The following is a 17,177-nucleotide window of genomic DNA, read 5'->3' on the forward strand; positions in this document are numbered from 1 at the left end:
GATCTGGGAACGGATACATACAACTAATTACCCGTACTTATTTGGTTACAAACATTTATTCAATTAATTATTTCACAGCAGAAATAATTAATTGAATAAATTGATATCTAATTTAAGTCTGTACATATAAAGTGTACATTCTTTATGGATTCATGTTTCCGTAAACAGGTTCCTCATTTCCTGTAGACAGACGTTCCTACATACACAAACTGAAACCAATATCCTTCCTGTCGCGTGTCGTTAACTTTTTTGATATCCGGATTATAATTTCAGTTGCTTTAATTTCGACTTCTGAGAATCAATTTCCTGTCCAATAGCTTTGAGAAATCAGTTACACATAGAACGCTATGCACAAGATACGCGCAATGGAAGATATCCCTTGACATTAAACTCGCATCCTTACCTTGTACGAGTCAAAAGAAAATTTTTAGTTGAAAAAACTAACACGTTCTTCAACTTTTTTGTCTGTTATTTTTGTCATTTATTGCTTTTATACTCGAATATTATTTGTTAAAAACTGCATTCTTTTTTCTATTAGGATTATACACGAATTTGCAACATCTATATTCATAAACTTACAAAAACAAAGGTTGTTACCTCCTATCAGAAAAGTAAAGACGAATTTTATAGCTGTACACGAGAAGCCCATCTCGGATCGTATATTTCGAACAGTCACGAACATTTCACACTAGCGACGTTATTGTTGTACCATAAGGCGAGTCTCGAACACGCATTCTCCTTGACAAGGATTCACGAAGTGTGGATAAGTACGGGAAACTGAAAGTAGTTCCGTCATTGAATCTACATAGTTTCATCATTAATTTGCGTATATTACCATTTACCCATATTACGCGTGTAACCCTTTGCTAACATGTATTATACATTGTTTGCATATACAATTTATGAACTTCTAGTTTTAATAGAGATTTTTAGACAATAGAATGTAATAGGATCAGAATTCATTTTGTTATATTAACTATTTCCGTTGCATAACAGAAGTAACAATTTTAAACACTAATCAATGCTGCATCAATATTTTGTGCATAGCAGAATGCAAGCGAACGCGGCATTTCAGTTTGATTTGATGTTTATAAAGCGTCTGTAATTAGAAATAAAATTGAATACCATCCTAACAGCGTTCACATGATCCGCATTATTTGTTCACAACGCAGGAATTAAAATTCGTGTCCCTCTCTCATTTTAACATTAATTTGAGTGGCAGAAACGAATTTTGAATCGAAGCTTTCATCAGGTCGGTAGACGTTTTACTTCGTTCCGTCTGCATTGAAATAAAGTTAGCAAAACCACTAACCACTACCAAGTCATCCTAACCGTCGCGCCCTCAACTTTCCAGGGTCGATTCTCGTTTACGGGAACCACTCTTAAGTTGCTCGATAACTGTACTGAGCTACTTTGAAACTTGCCTCAGCTATAACTTCATTAACGACAGGTAAATGCTTTACATTGGTGGATTACACTTTCCAATAGAACAAAAATGGACATTTTCTTTTAGTTAACGCAAATTGAAATTTGTGTTTCCTGACGTTCTAATGGTGTATTCATGGGGCAGTTAAAACCGGGGCCTAATTTTAAATCACTTCGTTATTTTCATCCGATATGCACCGAATGCAATTTCTGTAAAATTGAGAAAGTAAATTATGCATACTAGAAGCGGTATTGTGTTCGCACAAATTAAAATTGATTTAAGCGGAAATACGTTAATCTTGAACCTTACTATTCGCACTGGTATTAACCGTTATTCGTTTTTTAACTCTTGATGTTTTATCCTGTGATACTCATTGCGGATGGCAATGCATTTATTAATAAATGTATAATCATCGTTTACAGTAGATATCACTTACGTTTGGCTGGCAATAATATTTGCTAGAAACGATATTCTTTCTCGCAGAATAATAAAAAGTGTAGTGCATAATTCTAAGTCATCGTTGCAACGCCTTTACGATTTGTATAAATTGTTAGTTATCTCGTTGTCTACCAGGAATATAATTTTCGATTGTGGGATAAACACGTAACGAATCTGATATTACTAACGTTAATTATAGAGGTTACTTTGTCAATACAGCAGAACTCCATTTACACGAACGCGTCGGGTGGCAAGCAGTTGATATAACTGGGTCGTTCATATGATTGAAGTCCACCTAATTCTCCTGAATGCCTATGATTTGTGGTTCAAATAATTGGGGTTCAGATAAGGGGACTCCATCAAACATTTGCCCATACATAATAATATTTCAAATTTTACAATTTTTGAAATAAATATCCGGGAACAATCACTTCGCGATTGTTATTCGGTTGACTCTATTTTTATACTAAAACGCAAGTAGGTTATTGAGCAATCGACGTGGCATATTAATATTAAATTATTTAAAAATGTACGGAATTCTATTAAATAAATTAAATTACTACATTCTAATAAAGTACATGTATAACGCTTGTTATACTTCGTCATACTTCACTATTATTGGAATACCGTTTTACGTCGGTGGTGCGAGCTTCTTGAATATTTTGGCGCTATTAAGTTTGAATATTGGTAAGGCACTTTCCTAATACTGTCAAGCAGTTGAGGTGAATCGAATATGCCTCGCAGGGTGCCCTGCGCAACAAAGCACGCGTGAGGATATGGCATCTACTAGATGTACAACCTGTTAGCGACAGCTTGTTTTTAAGGAAAATCGAAGACAGATGGCCTGGCATTACTCCGCTTTCCGTTAATTATGGAAGGGTCACGGGTATAACCTATATTGAATATAGCCTTTCGATGTGTAGTTCCGTTGACGTGCAAACTCTAGTCGATGAATACCAACTCGAAGTTCTACTGCGGACCCTATTTCCTGACATCATCCGCTAATCTTCTGAGTCAGAAGGATAACCGAGTGACCAAAATTCATAACTTTGTAGAACCTCTGACTCCGGATTGGAGAAAAATAGATAATACGATAGGACGAAGAGCGAACTATGCTCTGTGAAGTCATCCACTTCGTGCACCAAGGCGAAGAATTTCATTTTACCTTAGGTTAGTATACATATACGGAAAAGCGAAACGACGAGAAAAGAGGGTCTATTTCTGCATAGTAGAAATAGAACTGTTGAGGAAAGTAAAAGTGGTTATTATCGGCAGTATAAATTAGGTATTTTTACGATGATCTGTGGCTGTGGCAACTTTAAAAAAATATGGACAGATTGACTGATAAGGGGACTCTGATTGACTTATAGCGGACATCCTTAAAGGTCAGTCCACTTCTACAAGTGGACTCCTTAAAAATAATGATAATTGGATACCCAAAAATTTTCGGGTACGCGAATATCACAAACTTTCGGGACGTGACCCGACCTGAACCCGAGTAGTCGGGTACCCGTTCACCCTTAGGAATTATGAGAACTTGTCCACCAATTCGTATGAGTTTCATAACTTTTACTTCCTAAAAACTTTCCTTTGTTTTATCGTGGGATAACCACATGTTGCAGTCTAAATTCACGAAGCTTGTTCTACCAAAAACAGATTAAATAATTTTGCCAAAATGTTTTTACTGTTCTACACGTACATATTAATTACGAGAAGCAATTAGTTGAATTATATCTTTCATTTGTGCTTTTTACACTGATCGTTCATTTACAGAGCTTTACGCATATTACGCAAAATGTGCTACGTGATGCCGAAATTACATCTTGGAAGTATCAACGAGTTAACAGGTCGTTGAAGCTATCGTTCGATTAAAATAAGAAGTTAATAGTTACACGAGACTCGGGGACTAGTTAGCACAACAAAGAAATTAAGTTCATTACGATCTTCAAAGTAATCTACGGGTGGCGGAGCATTAGTCACAATCCCAAAGGTATCTTCCGAAATATCAGTACGAAATGTCATAGAGGAGTAAGGCAGGTGGTTTTGGTAATCCTCTCCGCCACTCTCCCTTTCTCTCTTCGGCAAATCCTGAGTCAAAGCAGTCTCTACGTAGTGTCTATGTCTTCTCGTTCCAGTCACGCACAAAAGAGCAAAGATCAAACGGAATTGATGCGCTGATTCGTAATACATAAATACGTATTTACATTCACTAATAATGACATTATGTATACGAAAAATTGTAGTGGAATTAATTTCATGACGACCGTATAGAATTATTTGACGCGATACACAATCTTCTAAGTAGCTAATATTTGCAGTTAATCACAATTCTTGCCGATTAGACAAAAGGAAAATACATTCACAATGTTGTAACGGGACACAACTTATACAATTTCTATATTTACATGTATACATTTTCTGAACACGCGATGCCATGATCAACATTTCTTTAAACATAAATACACGAGATGTAAAATTGATCCACGTACGTCTAAGCGATAAAACATCCAATTGCCAGAATTTGTAGGATTACGTGAAAGTTACGTGGAGACACAATAGAGAAAACAGACAATCTACCCTACTCGATTCTTACTCGTATATGCAAAGCCGCACACGTGACTGAGAGGGCGAATGGTGGCAATCTCCTCCTCAGGAATTTAGGACAGGTTCATGTCGTGGACAGGAGACATGTTACTGCGAATTCTAACAATTCCAACTAATTTATTATTGCCTAGTATAACACCGTGCCTGTTGCGCAACACGCCGCAGATATCGTTAAGACAATATTCCATCACAATATTAAATTCCGTGCCACGATATACATATTAAGTGCGTGATTATCAGAGATGTTGCATAAAACAGGATGCTCTGAATCCGTATACCGTACGTGGGAACTAAAAACGTTTAAAAACATCAGCTATCAATTAGGTCATGAAACAACGCGAGAAAATTCACGAAGTTATAAAATTACAGAGTATAGAGTTACTTTTGCATCTGGACGTCTTCGTTGCTGCGTTCTTGCAATGGTTAAACAAGTGCTTGTTCGACGTCAATTCAAACGTGACTTTATTGTTTTCCATATACTGCTCAGCTTTCATTTTTCATAATTCGGAGGTGGATCTGGTTAAAATAACCACTGAACCCGGGCGCTGAAAGAATTAGGTCAACGGTGCGATTGTACTCTTCGATGCTGCAAAAATGTTTAAACAGGGTATCTAGAGTATTCTCTGATATCTAGTGTCTCGGTTATGAATCGCGGTTTACCATCTGAATATTCATTATGCCTTCTATCAGTTCGTATACAAGAGACCTTACGAAAGTTTTACGGGGATATAATGGAAACGTTTTAAATTATGTTTATAAAACGAAGAGATCTAATATTCGTATATACAATAACGTAAATTGTTATTCGCGCTGCTTCTACGTTTTATTACGTACACCATTTCCTATTTGCTTTATCTCTCCGATGGTCGTTGGCATTGTTCCGCTTGAGGACAATTCCGAAAAGGATAAAGATCAGTTAATTTCTCTGGAAATGTTGCATCTAAATGCGTATTTGTCCCGCCAGAACAAAAAACAAAGATTCGTCGTAATCGCGATTACTGGAAATTGAGAATTTATTTTCTTTTTGCGACTCCATTTTGACTGCACACGTTCTACGGTTTAATAAGCGATATCTCGTGTTAGCAAATGAACTCCGTTCAGAGATTCTTGTTTTTTTAAATAGACATAATGTGAAAGATAACTATCTAGGATTAGCAATATATTTGATTTGTTTCGAAATTTTCTATGCTCCGTTGCGCCTCGGTTACCTAGAAATGAATGTGTTCAATTATTCAAACCCGCGGTTTCGTCCTCAACAAACTGGCTTATCTTCAGGAAACTTATACTAGAAAACTTCTAACTTTCTTACTTACTCGCTGATCAGCATAGTAATGCAGCAGAAATTAGTTTTTCTCTCGATGCCATCGATAAATGAAAATAATATTGAAGTTTTTTTAAAAACTGCGTTGAACAACGGTGCTTGTGTTCTTCGAGAACAAAAAAATAGTAAGTTCTCTTTATTCGTTACTTAATTTTGTTGATATTTGGTATGAGTAATCTTTATGCATGCGATCATTTGCAGTAGACAGTTTATTGCGAAATCTTGAACGTGTCGCTCGATTTCAACGAATTGCAGTTGTCTCATTCTAGGAGACGTTCTACACGACAGTTGGCGGGTAAACGATAACCAAGAAACTAACTTCTAAGTCATGTATAACGTATTGCTGAATTAAGCGGGACTGTAGTCAACACTCTCTATTCACTGAACGCTTGGGCCCAAAGGTACTCCTGAACTTTGTAATTAAAATTCAAAACATGATGATACCTCTCAGACGGAGCCGTAAACCTCGAGAAAAGCTACGACCTGCAGAGTGACCATTACAGTTTGTAACAGCAACAGTTTCCGTGCACCCGAAATTCCAGTTTCCATTCCTATTCTAAATCATATAGAAACATATTCGGGAAGTAAATGTTGTTTTTTGCAACATTTTTTAAACTTTCAATAGCCTCGTTTAATTAAATCCTCTATACGTAGTTTTATTGTTAGTTGAACGTAATTTAAGATGAGTTATCGGAATCCGATAATAATTGGAACACAGCAAAATGTTGAAAAACTGAACTCTGTAGAATTATTTTACTCGCAGTATGAAGATTATGGAAAGAGGAACAGACACAAATCATTATGAAACTACATATAAGTGGATCAAAATCACAGTGATGCAAGTCCCATTTTCTATAATTTTGACTTATCTCTTAAAATGTAATTTATAGATACCAAACTGTTAATAGGACACATAAAATCAATTACAAAGACACTATAAGTTAATTTAGGTGTAATTAATTTTAATAAAATTGGTCATTAAACAGCATATGTGCTAGTAAACAGTAATACAATATTAGTAAACTATTAATAAACAAAATACTCCTTGGTCCCTCTCAATGAGTGAAAATGTCACTTGCACCAATTACAATACTGTTACTTTGAATCCGTTCATATAGTATATTCAGGTGCTTAAAGTAATCTGTTAACTCGTTCATTATGTATCGCGTATAATTCGGCAAAGTAGAGCTAAAGAGGCGTTGTTTTATCTCTGGATTGTGATGCTGGCAGTTTTCCGGCATAGTAGCAATCGTTATTCGTCATCTTAATGCATAACCGGAAGACTGAGCGACGCACCAGCAGCTTATAAACGGCGCGATTATTCTAACCTGACCTATCTGCCCCTTTCCAATGTCTCCTCCCTCAGTTATGCTACGTATCTCCTTCGTTCAGAAGAGGCTAACGTTGGCTGCTGGTTAGCCTACTGGCCTCTGTAAATACGTCTATTTGAATTTCATGCGACGCGACTGCTAGAATATTTTACGATTTCTCTTTACCCTCAACCTTTCATCTTTTGCTGATTCAATATAAAAGCATATATGTATATTCGTTCGCACTGATAAACTTTCAATTTTTTCACTTCAACACTAAACCTACATTATTTACTTAGATTTTTCACTATTTTAGTTTAGAAATTTATTCAATTATTCTCTCTGATAAAGTCTTTATAATTTTCAACTATTTTGAAATAAAAAAATGTCAAATCGGTCATTTTAACCGATTAGATTGATTTAGTGTTATTAATTTAGCTGTATACAACAAATATATTTGTCACAGAAAAATGGCAAGTTTTTGATTTATAACAAATACACTCGTCTTACTATTTCAATTAAAATGTTGGTGAAATGTATTTCTGAATTTCAGACATTTTGGAACAATGTTGGAGGAACTTGCTGAAAAGCAGTGTGATTGGTGGAATATGTATTTAGTTTGAAAAATCGGTATCCATAGTTAAAAGGATAACGATCTATTTATGTACGCGTTATGGAATAAAAATATCCTTAAGCAATGAAGGTGATACCCTATGCTTACTTGCAAGGGAACATATTCGAGCTACACAAGCCGACAGTATTCCTTATGGCACGGCTGCGATTAGTACCGTTTCACGTTAATACCTACGTTACCTCTTCAGGCTATTAATGAAACTGCTAACGACGTATGCTATAGCGTTCCTCTCCAAAATGTTGCAAATATTTATGTTTCTTCTGCGAACAACTACAATAAAATTTTCTGTCACAAGATGTGCACGACTATTATTTATGATGATCAATTGTTGTCAAGAGACAAAAACCGTGACAAGATGACACACCCGAGTTTACATTAAAATAGATTACCGTAACATATATTTTAAAGAAATCATCTTTTCTGAAAGTCTCTCGCGCTACTAAATTTTTCATTTCATAACGCGTTCATCAAAAAATATGTTCGTAATTACCAATTTTCTGAGGCTTTCCAATGTGAACGATGACAGGTTATAAAATATGTGTTTTCGAAGAAGTTGGTAGTGACTTGGTGGCGATGTTTATGAAAAGCAAGTCGAACTACAAAACAGCTCTAATATTTGGGGATTTGTTGAATTCGGAAATGTGTATTTAATCAATAGAATATAACAATGCAAAAACTAATTGCAACCAATATTTTATGGTACAATGCGGTCTTGTTTTTTTTTCAAAAGGAAATACAAACTAGTAGTAAAATTATATTTACCGTCGTCTTTGTTTCAGTTTTAATTAAACATTAAGCTTTAATAAAACTTCTAAGCATTCCAGTGTCGCTGAATTTCCAAAGTAGATCGTTGTAGCAATTATGAAACCCAGCGTATGTCGGTTGATATGTTTTCAGCTCTCCACACTCTCGTTATACATTTGGTACGACGAATTTAACGGTCTAATATATATATATATATATATATATAAATGTGGAATGAGAAGATGGAGATTTCGTAGAATATGTGAAATTAGCTGGAACAGCTGGAGATCATATTAGTCAGCTTCAAAGCATCTGGCGCAAAAGGTACGTCTGTTATAATAAAATGCTAAATTTGCTAAAAGTAATTCATTTCAATACTTTGGGAAATTCAGAGTTCTAGTTGGATAGTAAAAGATCTTATTAAAATTTATAAAATATAAAATCACATTATCTCATTAGAAAATACTGTCTCGATCTCTTAAGAAAAATAATCAATAACTTAATAGAACTGATTATTTGAAGCCTTAAAATAACTTTTTCACATTTTGTATTTATTCGAAATTGAATTTTATGAGGTCAATATGAATATCGCGTGATTTCGTTTGGTACATTGAAACGTAATATTTATGGAAACAAAATCTGCGCTCGGAACCAGATCGAAAACATTACTCTCTGAAAAGATGTCGAACAGAATGGCGTTCGTACATCACACCATAAATAGTTCCTTTACATTCAATGAATTTCTTTTACAACATTTTCATTGTTCCGTTTAACGTCCCCTCCCAAGATGGTCAAACTTTCATAATCTTTCGTTGCAGTTTTTCTTTCACGGCGAGGTTTCCTTAAAAGGAATTTCCCCTGTTTTAAAATAAAGGCAATTAACGTTTTACACTAAAAAGCGCTGTCATTTTTTAACGAGGACGGCTTACGGTGAGTAATTTTTCCCGTCGGTCTAGTGTTCTCGTCCAGGTAAAAGAATCTTATTGTTCGAGGGCAAGGAACGGGACGACTCTTTGATAGATTTCCACGGTTTCTTGACATTTTATCTCGCTTTAATTGAAGTCCATTACTTAAAACCAGCTACTGATATTTTAAAACGTAATTGAAGCTTTCTCTGCCCGGATAGATATTACTGAAAGTACTGGCGAAGCAAAAAGAAATCTAGAGCATGGACATCCAGTAAGGTTGTTTAACCCGTTGACCTCGTTAACCGCTCACGAAAAAGTTAAGTGAATTTCTCTCTGTTTCATCCCATTTCTACCCCCACCTCCCCCTCCTTCCCCCTCCCTTCATCCCCTACCGCCGCTACACTTCCATCCCTTATATCCAACTATCTCGAGTTTCAAGAGTCTCCAGCGTCCGTGACCGAATCAGTTAATTAATTAGTAAAATTACACGAAAGCGAAAGAAACGTATATTTGGCTGAAGTGGACTGGTCAATTTTATTGTGTCTATATGTGTAGTACTGTTCCTGACGAATCAGCCGGAGTGGCTCCGACGAAAATGTTCCGCAGAGCGGCGCGGCGCGGCGCGTCGTTTCCTCAGAAGCCGCTAATTAGGCGAATAAGACAGGAAGAGTAAGAACGCGGTCTCGATGGGTTCCGATAAGCTTCGAGTGTTTGCCCTTTTGAAAACAGGCCGCGTCGATCTTCTTAACTCCGGATCGGATGATCTTGCCAATCCGGATTTATGGAGATCTATAAATTGCAGATCTTCGAATATCTTCATCGTTAACGCAAATTGCGAGAGTGTTCGGCCCGATGGAATTGCAGTTCTCGTAGATTTCTATGTGTGTTTCAAACTCGATTCCTCTTTAGAATATCTTGGGAACGTGTTTCCGATCGAATCCTACCTCCGGGATCTAACACAATTTCAAAGGAGGCGCATGTGTGTATATCTGACCAGCGTGCATGAAAAATTAAATGCGTTGAATTAGAACGCGTTCCCGAATGTGCGACCAGGAACTGAATTTCGTCGAATATGGAACACAAATCTCAGGAAGTAATTCGAAGCTGAACAATGCGCTTAAAGAATGAAGTGTGTGAAATTAAAACGTGTTTCAGAATGTGTGAGATTAATGTTCATCGTAAATCTGAAGAAATAAGTCAAATGTTTATTTATAAGTTTATTCGCATTAACTGCGAGGTCATTGGTTTACAATTAACTATACATAAAGACTTCGATGTAAGTTAATATTTAATTAAACTATATATTAGATCGTCTTTGTGCAATTAATGAAAATTACTAGAGAAGTGAACAACATTTCTAGTCAATATTTCGAAAGAATTCAAGCTTGCATTATGCATTCCATCAACTGAAGTAACACAGGATGTTATAAATGAGGTTTTGAATATTTAATACCATTGAACCGACTGTTAATTTGCATAACGGAAATACCTCGAGTTAAAGCATCAAGAGGGTAGTCCGATTTAGAACATTAATTATTAAAATAATTTAACAATTTTCCCTAAATAAATTATCGGAAATAAATCGATTTATTCGCAGATTAAGTATTAATGTTTTCATTGGAAAATATTTCATAGAAGTCGATTTACAGCGGAAGCGTGGTTGATGAAACGAATAACACGAAACTTTGTATAATAGAACATTTTGTGAGCAACAGCACTAAATTCTTAACCAATTTCTGTAACAATTTTAGCATCGCAAGGTTAGGATAATCGAGGTACTATTTTCACAAGTCTAATTTTTATTTATCGCTGCAATTGGGTACACGTTCGAGGTCCGAATAATTTCGACTAAATCGGGTGGGTCAGTTTGATTTAGATAGATCGCGTAAGCAAACTGTTGCTGGCTACCGGTAAATTCGGAATTCGGATAAAATCGGACAAACGGACTGAGTCACAGGTAACTTTAGAAGTGGGGTGCGAACAAACTGCCCACTCTGTGCAAAACTCTATTAGGTACTACATTTTGACATTTCAACCATACTAATTACCTACTTTAAACTTTCGCGGTAGTGTCACTTCAATGCGAACGCAATATTCAGTTCTGCATATGCATGAATATGTATACAAGGTTCGCTTGAAATATAAAAAAAAAAGAGTTTTGCATTACGTACGTGCGTATGCATTATAAGAGGTCATTCACTGTTACAGAAATGATCCATGTTTGCTGTGTTGTGGATTATCGTATTCGGAAACGAAATTTTGTTAGTTACCAAATTCAAAACTTCGGAAAAATGTGAATATTTACTAGGAGGTTTATAAGGTATGATTGAAGGTATTAATTCATTGAGATATCTTATAAGAGGAATTTATATTGGAATATCAGATTATGGTTATATCGTTTGATAAATGCTAACTCAAAGTTGAAAAAGTATTATGGGATTTATGTCACTATTATCTCTCTCTTTTTGCTTGCTTTAACTTTTTATTAAACCATTATTAAACCGTTTATGGTTTTAGAAATGGATTTTTATTTTAAGTAGCAATATTTATTGTCGATCCAAAAGAAATAAAAATTTTATGAAATACCATCGAATTTTATATTTTAAAATACATAAAGGTTTGCATGAAATGCGTAACGTCTTGTCAAATCTTCATCTCTTCATTCATACTCGTACAATACCATGAACAGGCGTTACTCGTCGCTACTTACTCTGTATCCAGCCAAATCTTGAACAACGCACGCTAGAATTGCCTCCCTTCCCACCGACGCCGTTACGTTGGTGATTGGTTCCTTGAAATTTGGATCTGAGGAAAAAAAACAAACGGAACTGTTACTTTCCCTGAAGATCGTACAAAATTATCTCGGAAGTTTTCCGCGAGAAAAGTTTCACGGAATTGAATTCAAACGCGCGACTATCCAATTATTACAGATATCATCGGAAAAGGTAACGACGGGCGCAGATAGATTTGTCGGATATAATTCTAAGAATTGCAACTTGAAATGACACTGGAGTCGGTAACCATTTCGATGCAGCCGCTCCATCAAATCCGCCTAGATCGGGACTCTTAATACGCTCGCATTTCCCGCGAGAGCTACCCCTTACCCGTATGCGCCCTCGATGGATAGGCACGTACGATGGAATTATGGTTCCCCTATGCTCCCATTACTAAGCCATCTATGTTCTGCGTTATGTCTACCGCACCTTTCCTCCTTTCTGCGCCCTTAACGACACCCTTCACCATTTTATGTTCGCCGCAAATTATCTCTGCGCAGCTAACCGTACATTTGCGGGGGACACCAGTGGTCTTTGACCGATGCCTTTTTCAATTTGCTTATTTCAGTTCAACGTGTTCTCGATTCGCAATAGCTTCGTTTGTGCCAGATTTATGTAATTTCCTAAATCCAATTTTCCTATGATGCATTTGTTTAGAGCAGGATTCGGAATTGAACGGCACGCAAAATGAGGATCACAAGGGCTACGCCTCCTGACTCCCGTCGCATATATCGCTTCTCGTGGTCGCCGCTTTCGGTATGGATCACCTCGGGTGCGTGTGCCTGTTGCTTTATTGTATGAGCGTGTGTAGCCTTTAGGTCAGAGCTGTTGAACGTGTCTCGCGGTGGGCAAGGGCAAAGCCACGAGTTGAGGACAAAGTACGGGCAAGCGTCTTACTGGAGTGGTGGCGTGAGAAAAGAAAGAGCGAAGTGTTTACATTTTCATGCCATCTTTCCTTTCGCATCCACGTACATTGTCGTTATATGACTATTATCCGATGATCATTCTGCTTCATTCAATCTCGATATTATTTCCAGTCGATCTCTGACACTATTTGCAGCTAGTAAAGTGTAATTAGCTGGTGGGGAGTCCTACGAGGAGCTAAGGTAGGGACAACGTTGCCATCAGGAGTGGGGACTATTATTTTGTCATTATGGGACTGTAGATTTTATGATTAAAAGAGAATAGATGATGCAGCGAAGGTGTCATGTTTTTGATTGAAGTTATAATTGAAATTATTATAATTATAATTGTAATATTATACTTAAAATTATTAAAGAAAGACAAAATTTTGATTCGAATGTTTTTTTATTCTGCTATACAATAATCATATTATAAGTAGAACAAATACAATATGCAGCGTTGACTATACAAAGATATCATTATTCGACATAGATTACTTCAATTTAAGTTCACAGCTTAAAAAATTGTATATGTACGAACAAAGTGATATGCTTGGTTGATTTTTAAGGAATTCATATCTCACGTTGTCGGTTACAAAAATAATTTATTACATCATATTACATTAAAACCGACATCTTGTAAGAACAGAATTTTGTTAACGAACGCGAATATTTCTAATTAATTTGCAGAGATTAGTGAAGAAAAGTTTTGAACGGTTTCACGGAGGTGCAGATAAAAGTGCGTATTAATCTGTGATAGCCGGGCAGGCGGGCGAAATAAATGGTAAGACCGGCAACTTAAAATGCGAAGGTCTTAGGGAGCAAAATGTGTGAAAATCAGATTTACGTGCTCCCGCAAGATTATTTTCGCGAGAATAGATTGAAATCACCGTTGTGGCGTCGCCGAAGTCGGGGCGCCTTCCCCCTTTATAATGCTGCAAAATAATAAGAGTTTCGTCTGCTTAGTCCCGCGGGTACTTACATCCCTATTTATGGCGACAGTATCTTGAACTTTTTACGCCAGCTGCTGGCAAATATGCATGGCTCGATCCCCGAGTCGCGAAGTATCTTCTTCTTCAGCTCTCTTTGCCCAATCTTGCGGTAGCGGGGCGATAATGGAAGGAAAGTTACGCGTACATACCTTCGTTCATTCGTTCTTTTATTCTCGACTTAGTTACGATATAAGTGTGAAATTTAAATCGCTTGGCGGATTTATTTTCTAAACGATTACGAGGCAGCGCGGCTTTGTAAATCTCAGCGTTTTTGAATTTAATGTACTTATAACGATTCTACAGACGGTACAGAATAATTTATGAATTTTAATCTCCTGTAAATTAGAAAAATAGAAAAATAGAAAAAAGGGGAACATTTAAATGATCCCCTATATAATCTTGAACTATTTTTATGTAGAGAGAAAATAAATGGGTAGCGACGATTTAGAGATGTTCGATTAAACCTAACTGAAACGTCGATCGCACTTCGTCTCTGGTATTGTGCTTTTGTATACATATATTTCAGAATAAACTCGTCATTCTATGGGGAATTCCTTGCAGATTCGTGCTTCATTCGATATCCACGTCACGTACATTTTTCCGTTCGATCGTTTCATTCAATTTCGCTCCAGATAAACTTAGCCCACATTGTCAGTTTCCTTCGCCACCGTTAAACCTTCGTTTGCTTCTCACTATCGCAACAACGCCGTGCTTTTCATCCCGGCATTTATCTTTCTTCCTCGTAACTTCGCCGCGACGTCCCTCTTCACATTTCCATTACGACAAGGACCTCAGTACCTCCGAGGACACGCCATATAGCATAATAATGAGCCATAAACAGCACAACACGCGGCCGCTTTATTTCACCATTTCTCGAGCTTGAAATATCTCGACCCTCTGAAATCACTTCGCACTTGCCTCCAGTAACTTGCCCCACCCTTGCTTCTCTAGCCTCACCCTTCTTCTAGTTTTCCAACATCTCTTCAGCCACTCTCGCGTTCGTCGCCGGCTTAATGCGTACAACCGGCAATTCAGTCGAAACGCGTCTCATCCGGAAGATAATTTGCTGAATCATACGGGAAATGATACGGTAAAACATCCCTTCAATTTGACGCCCGCGGAAACTTCCGCGCAAAACGACAATCGATGCCAGGTGGGACGATAGCATCTCGCAGCTGTGATGTGATATTCAATTGTCAGAGAGACCTATGCTGTTGCGGGTTGTTTACTGAAGGGGAAGCTGCAAAGGAAGATTAGAGGGTATCCAACTATTGTTGTCTGGTAAGGTGTAAGTACCTGGTATGAAATACCGCCTCAATTGGGATCGTTTCTTGAAGCGGCAGCACAAATAATACGACAGAAAATACGTAGAAAATTTGAATGTGGATGTAAAAGTGCTGTCGATATTTCTTAACTTTGTTCTCTATAAATCCACTCGTATTGTTATGTAATAAAAAAATTTTAAAACAAATGTTTTGCAATGTTATATAAAACTTTACTTCCATTTGTTACGCTATAGTAGTATCGATAATATCATACAGTGTAAGTCATCGCATTGTTATGTAGATTTACAGCATTATTATTATTGGGCGTAGCAAAAAATGTTTCAGATGAAATTACATTGGTTTCGGGAGGGTTAGATCCTGTCATTAACATTTGTTTAAATGGAATGATATGAAAAAAGTATTATATTTTGAGTAAAATAGATATTTCAGAAGGATTGAGGTTATGTCAATAAGACTGAAATAAACAACACCGAAACAACTGCAGTATCATTCAACAGACAGATACAAATAATTGCTGAAATAACCAATAACAAATATAAAGATATCATAACAGAGCAAGAATATGGTTTTTAAGTAATAAACGCAACGAGACGTAATACCATAAAATTCAGTGAATTGTCATGAATACCATTTCTTTGCAGTTTTATTTCAATGCACAAATACTTTACTTACACGTCCGCAGGCTAGTGAGTGGGACGACGGATTTTGAAAAATTATTTACAAAACACCCAGACGTTGAAGTTACGGAACGTTTTCAGTCGAGAGTAAGTTACCAATAATATCACTGAAAGGAACGTGTCCAATGTGTCCTCTATTCATTTCAACATACGCTCAGGCACGTTTCCGAGTTGAATTCTGTGCACGTTCGGCGATCAGTTCGAGAGCATCGTGGCATGTACTTGTATATTACCCAATTTGTTGCAAAGTGATTGATAACTCAATTAACAGATATCACATTGATGTTACGTGTATGATAATGTTTTATTGCTGCCCTTAAGCGAGTATGATCTACAAGTACTAATTAAATATATTATATAAAGATATCTGTTGTTTTAATGGTTGTAACAATATCAATATGCTACTTTTAAAATGCTCAAAGATTTTAACGTCTTAGAGAAGAAAAGAAATTAATCAGTGCATTTATTTTTTTCATCCAGAATTGGGTAAAGATCAATATGTACACTCCAGGTGTATTTAGTCGAGGTCGGTCAAATATATCGCGTAGAACGCTAAATTTGAACAAATATGCTATATGCAACTGTTGAGACATCAGATTTTTATTATAATATTTATATAAATTATAACACGATATGTAGTTAATTGAATTCTTGGTGAATAAATGCTTTTATAATATTAACTTATGTATTGTAAGTGGAGTTTCACATCATGACGTGGGTGCTGTATATTTAACCATAATTATGTGCCACAACAAATTGGTTAATTTTGGAATATGTTATGTAAAACAAGGCATTAATTGGATGAAGTATACATTACCTGGCAAAAGTTAGGCGATCGTATAACCATTGTAAATAATCCCCATTTGCCACGACTATTTATTTATTCCTTTTGATTCTCAGAAAGCAATTTTAAGAACTGACGTTTTTGTTTAGCTTAGATAGTAAATCGTTTGATTTACTTTTAATTTTACAGCCAATAATAGTTAACTCTAACGTTATAAGTAAAACTAATTGTATCGCCGCTTCTATCTTGCAATAAGCAACGAACCTCGGCGAAACTAGAACAATGTTCGACCGAAGCAATTATGGGATGTGTAGAGTAGTAAAGAATTACTATTGTACATTTATCGCACAAAAGTATGGAGCATGACAAATCTGAAG

General features: G+C 36.4%; 1 protein-coding gene across 1 annotated transcript in view; it reads right to left on the reverse strand.

Annotated features, from left to right (window-relative positions):
- Positions 1 to 17,177, reverse strand: part of LOC144468541 (limbic system-associated membrane protein) — a 233,643-nt gene that overhangs the window by 33,097 nt on the left and 183,369 nt on the right. The window contains exon 2 of the mRNA XM_078178101.1: positions 12,096 to 12,190. Within this exon, the coding sequence (XP_078034227.1) occupies positions 12,096 to 12,190 (95 nt within the window). The remainder of the gene's footprint in view (positions 1 to 12,095; positions 12,191 to 17,177) is intronic.

This window comes from Augochlora pura, chromosome 1 (genome assembly GCF_028453695.1).
Source record: "Augochlora pura isolate Apur16 chromosome 1, APUR_v2.2.1, whole genome shotgun sequence".
Classification (NCBI taxonomy): domain Eukaryota; kingdom Metazoa; phylum Arthropoda; class Insecta; order Hymenoptera; family Halictidae; genus Augochlora; species Augochlora pura.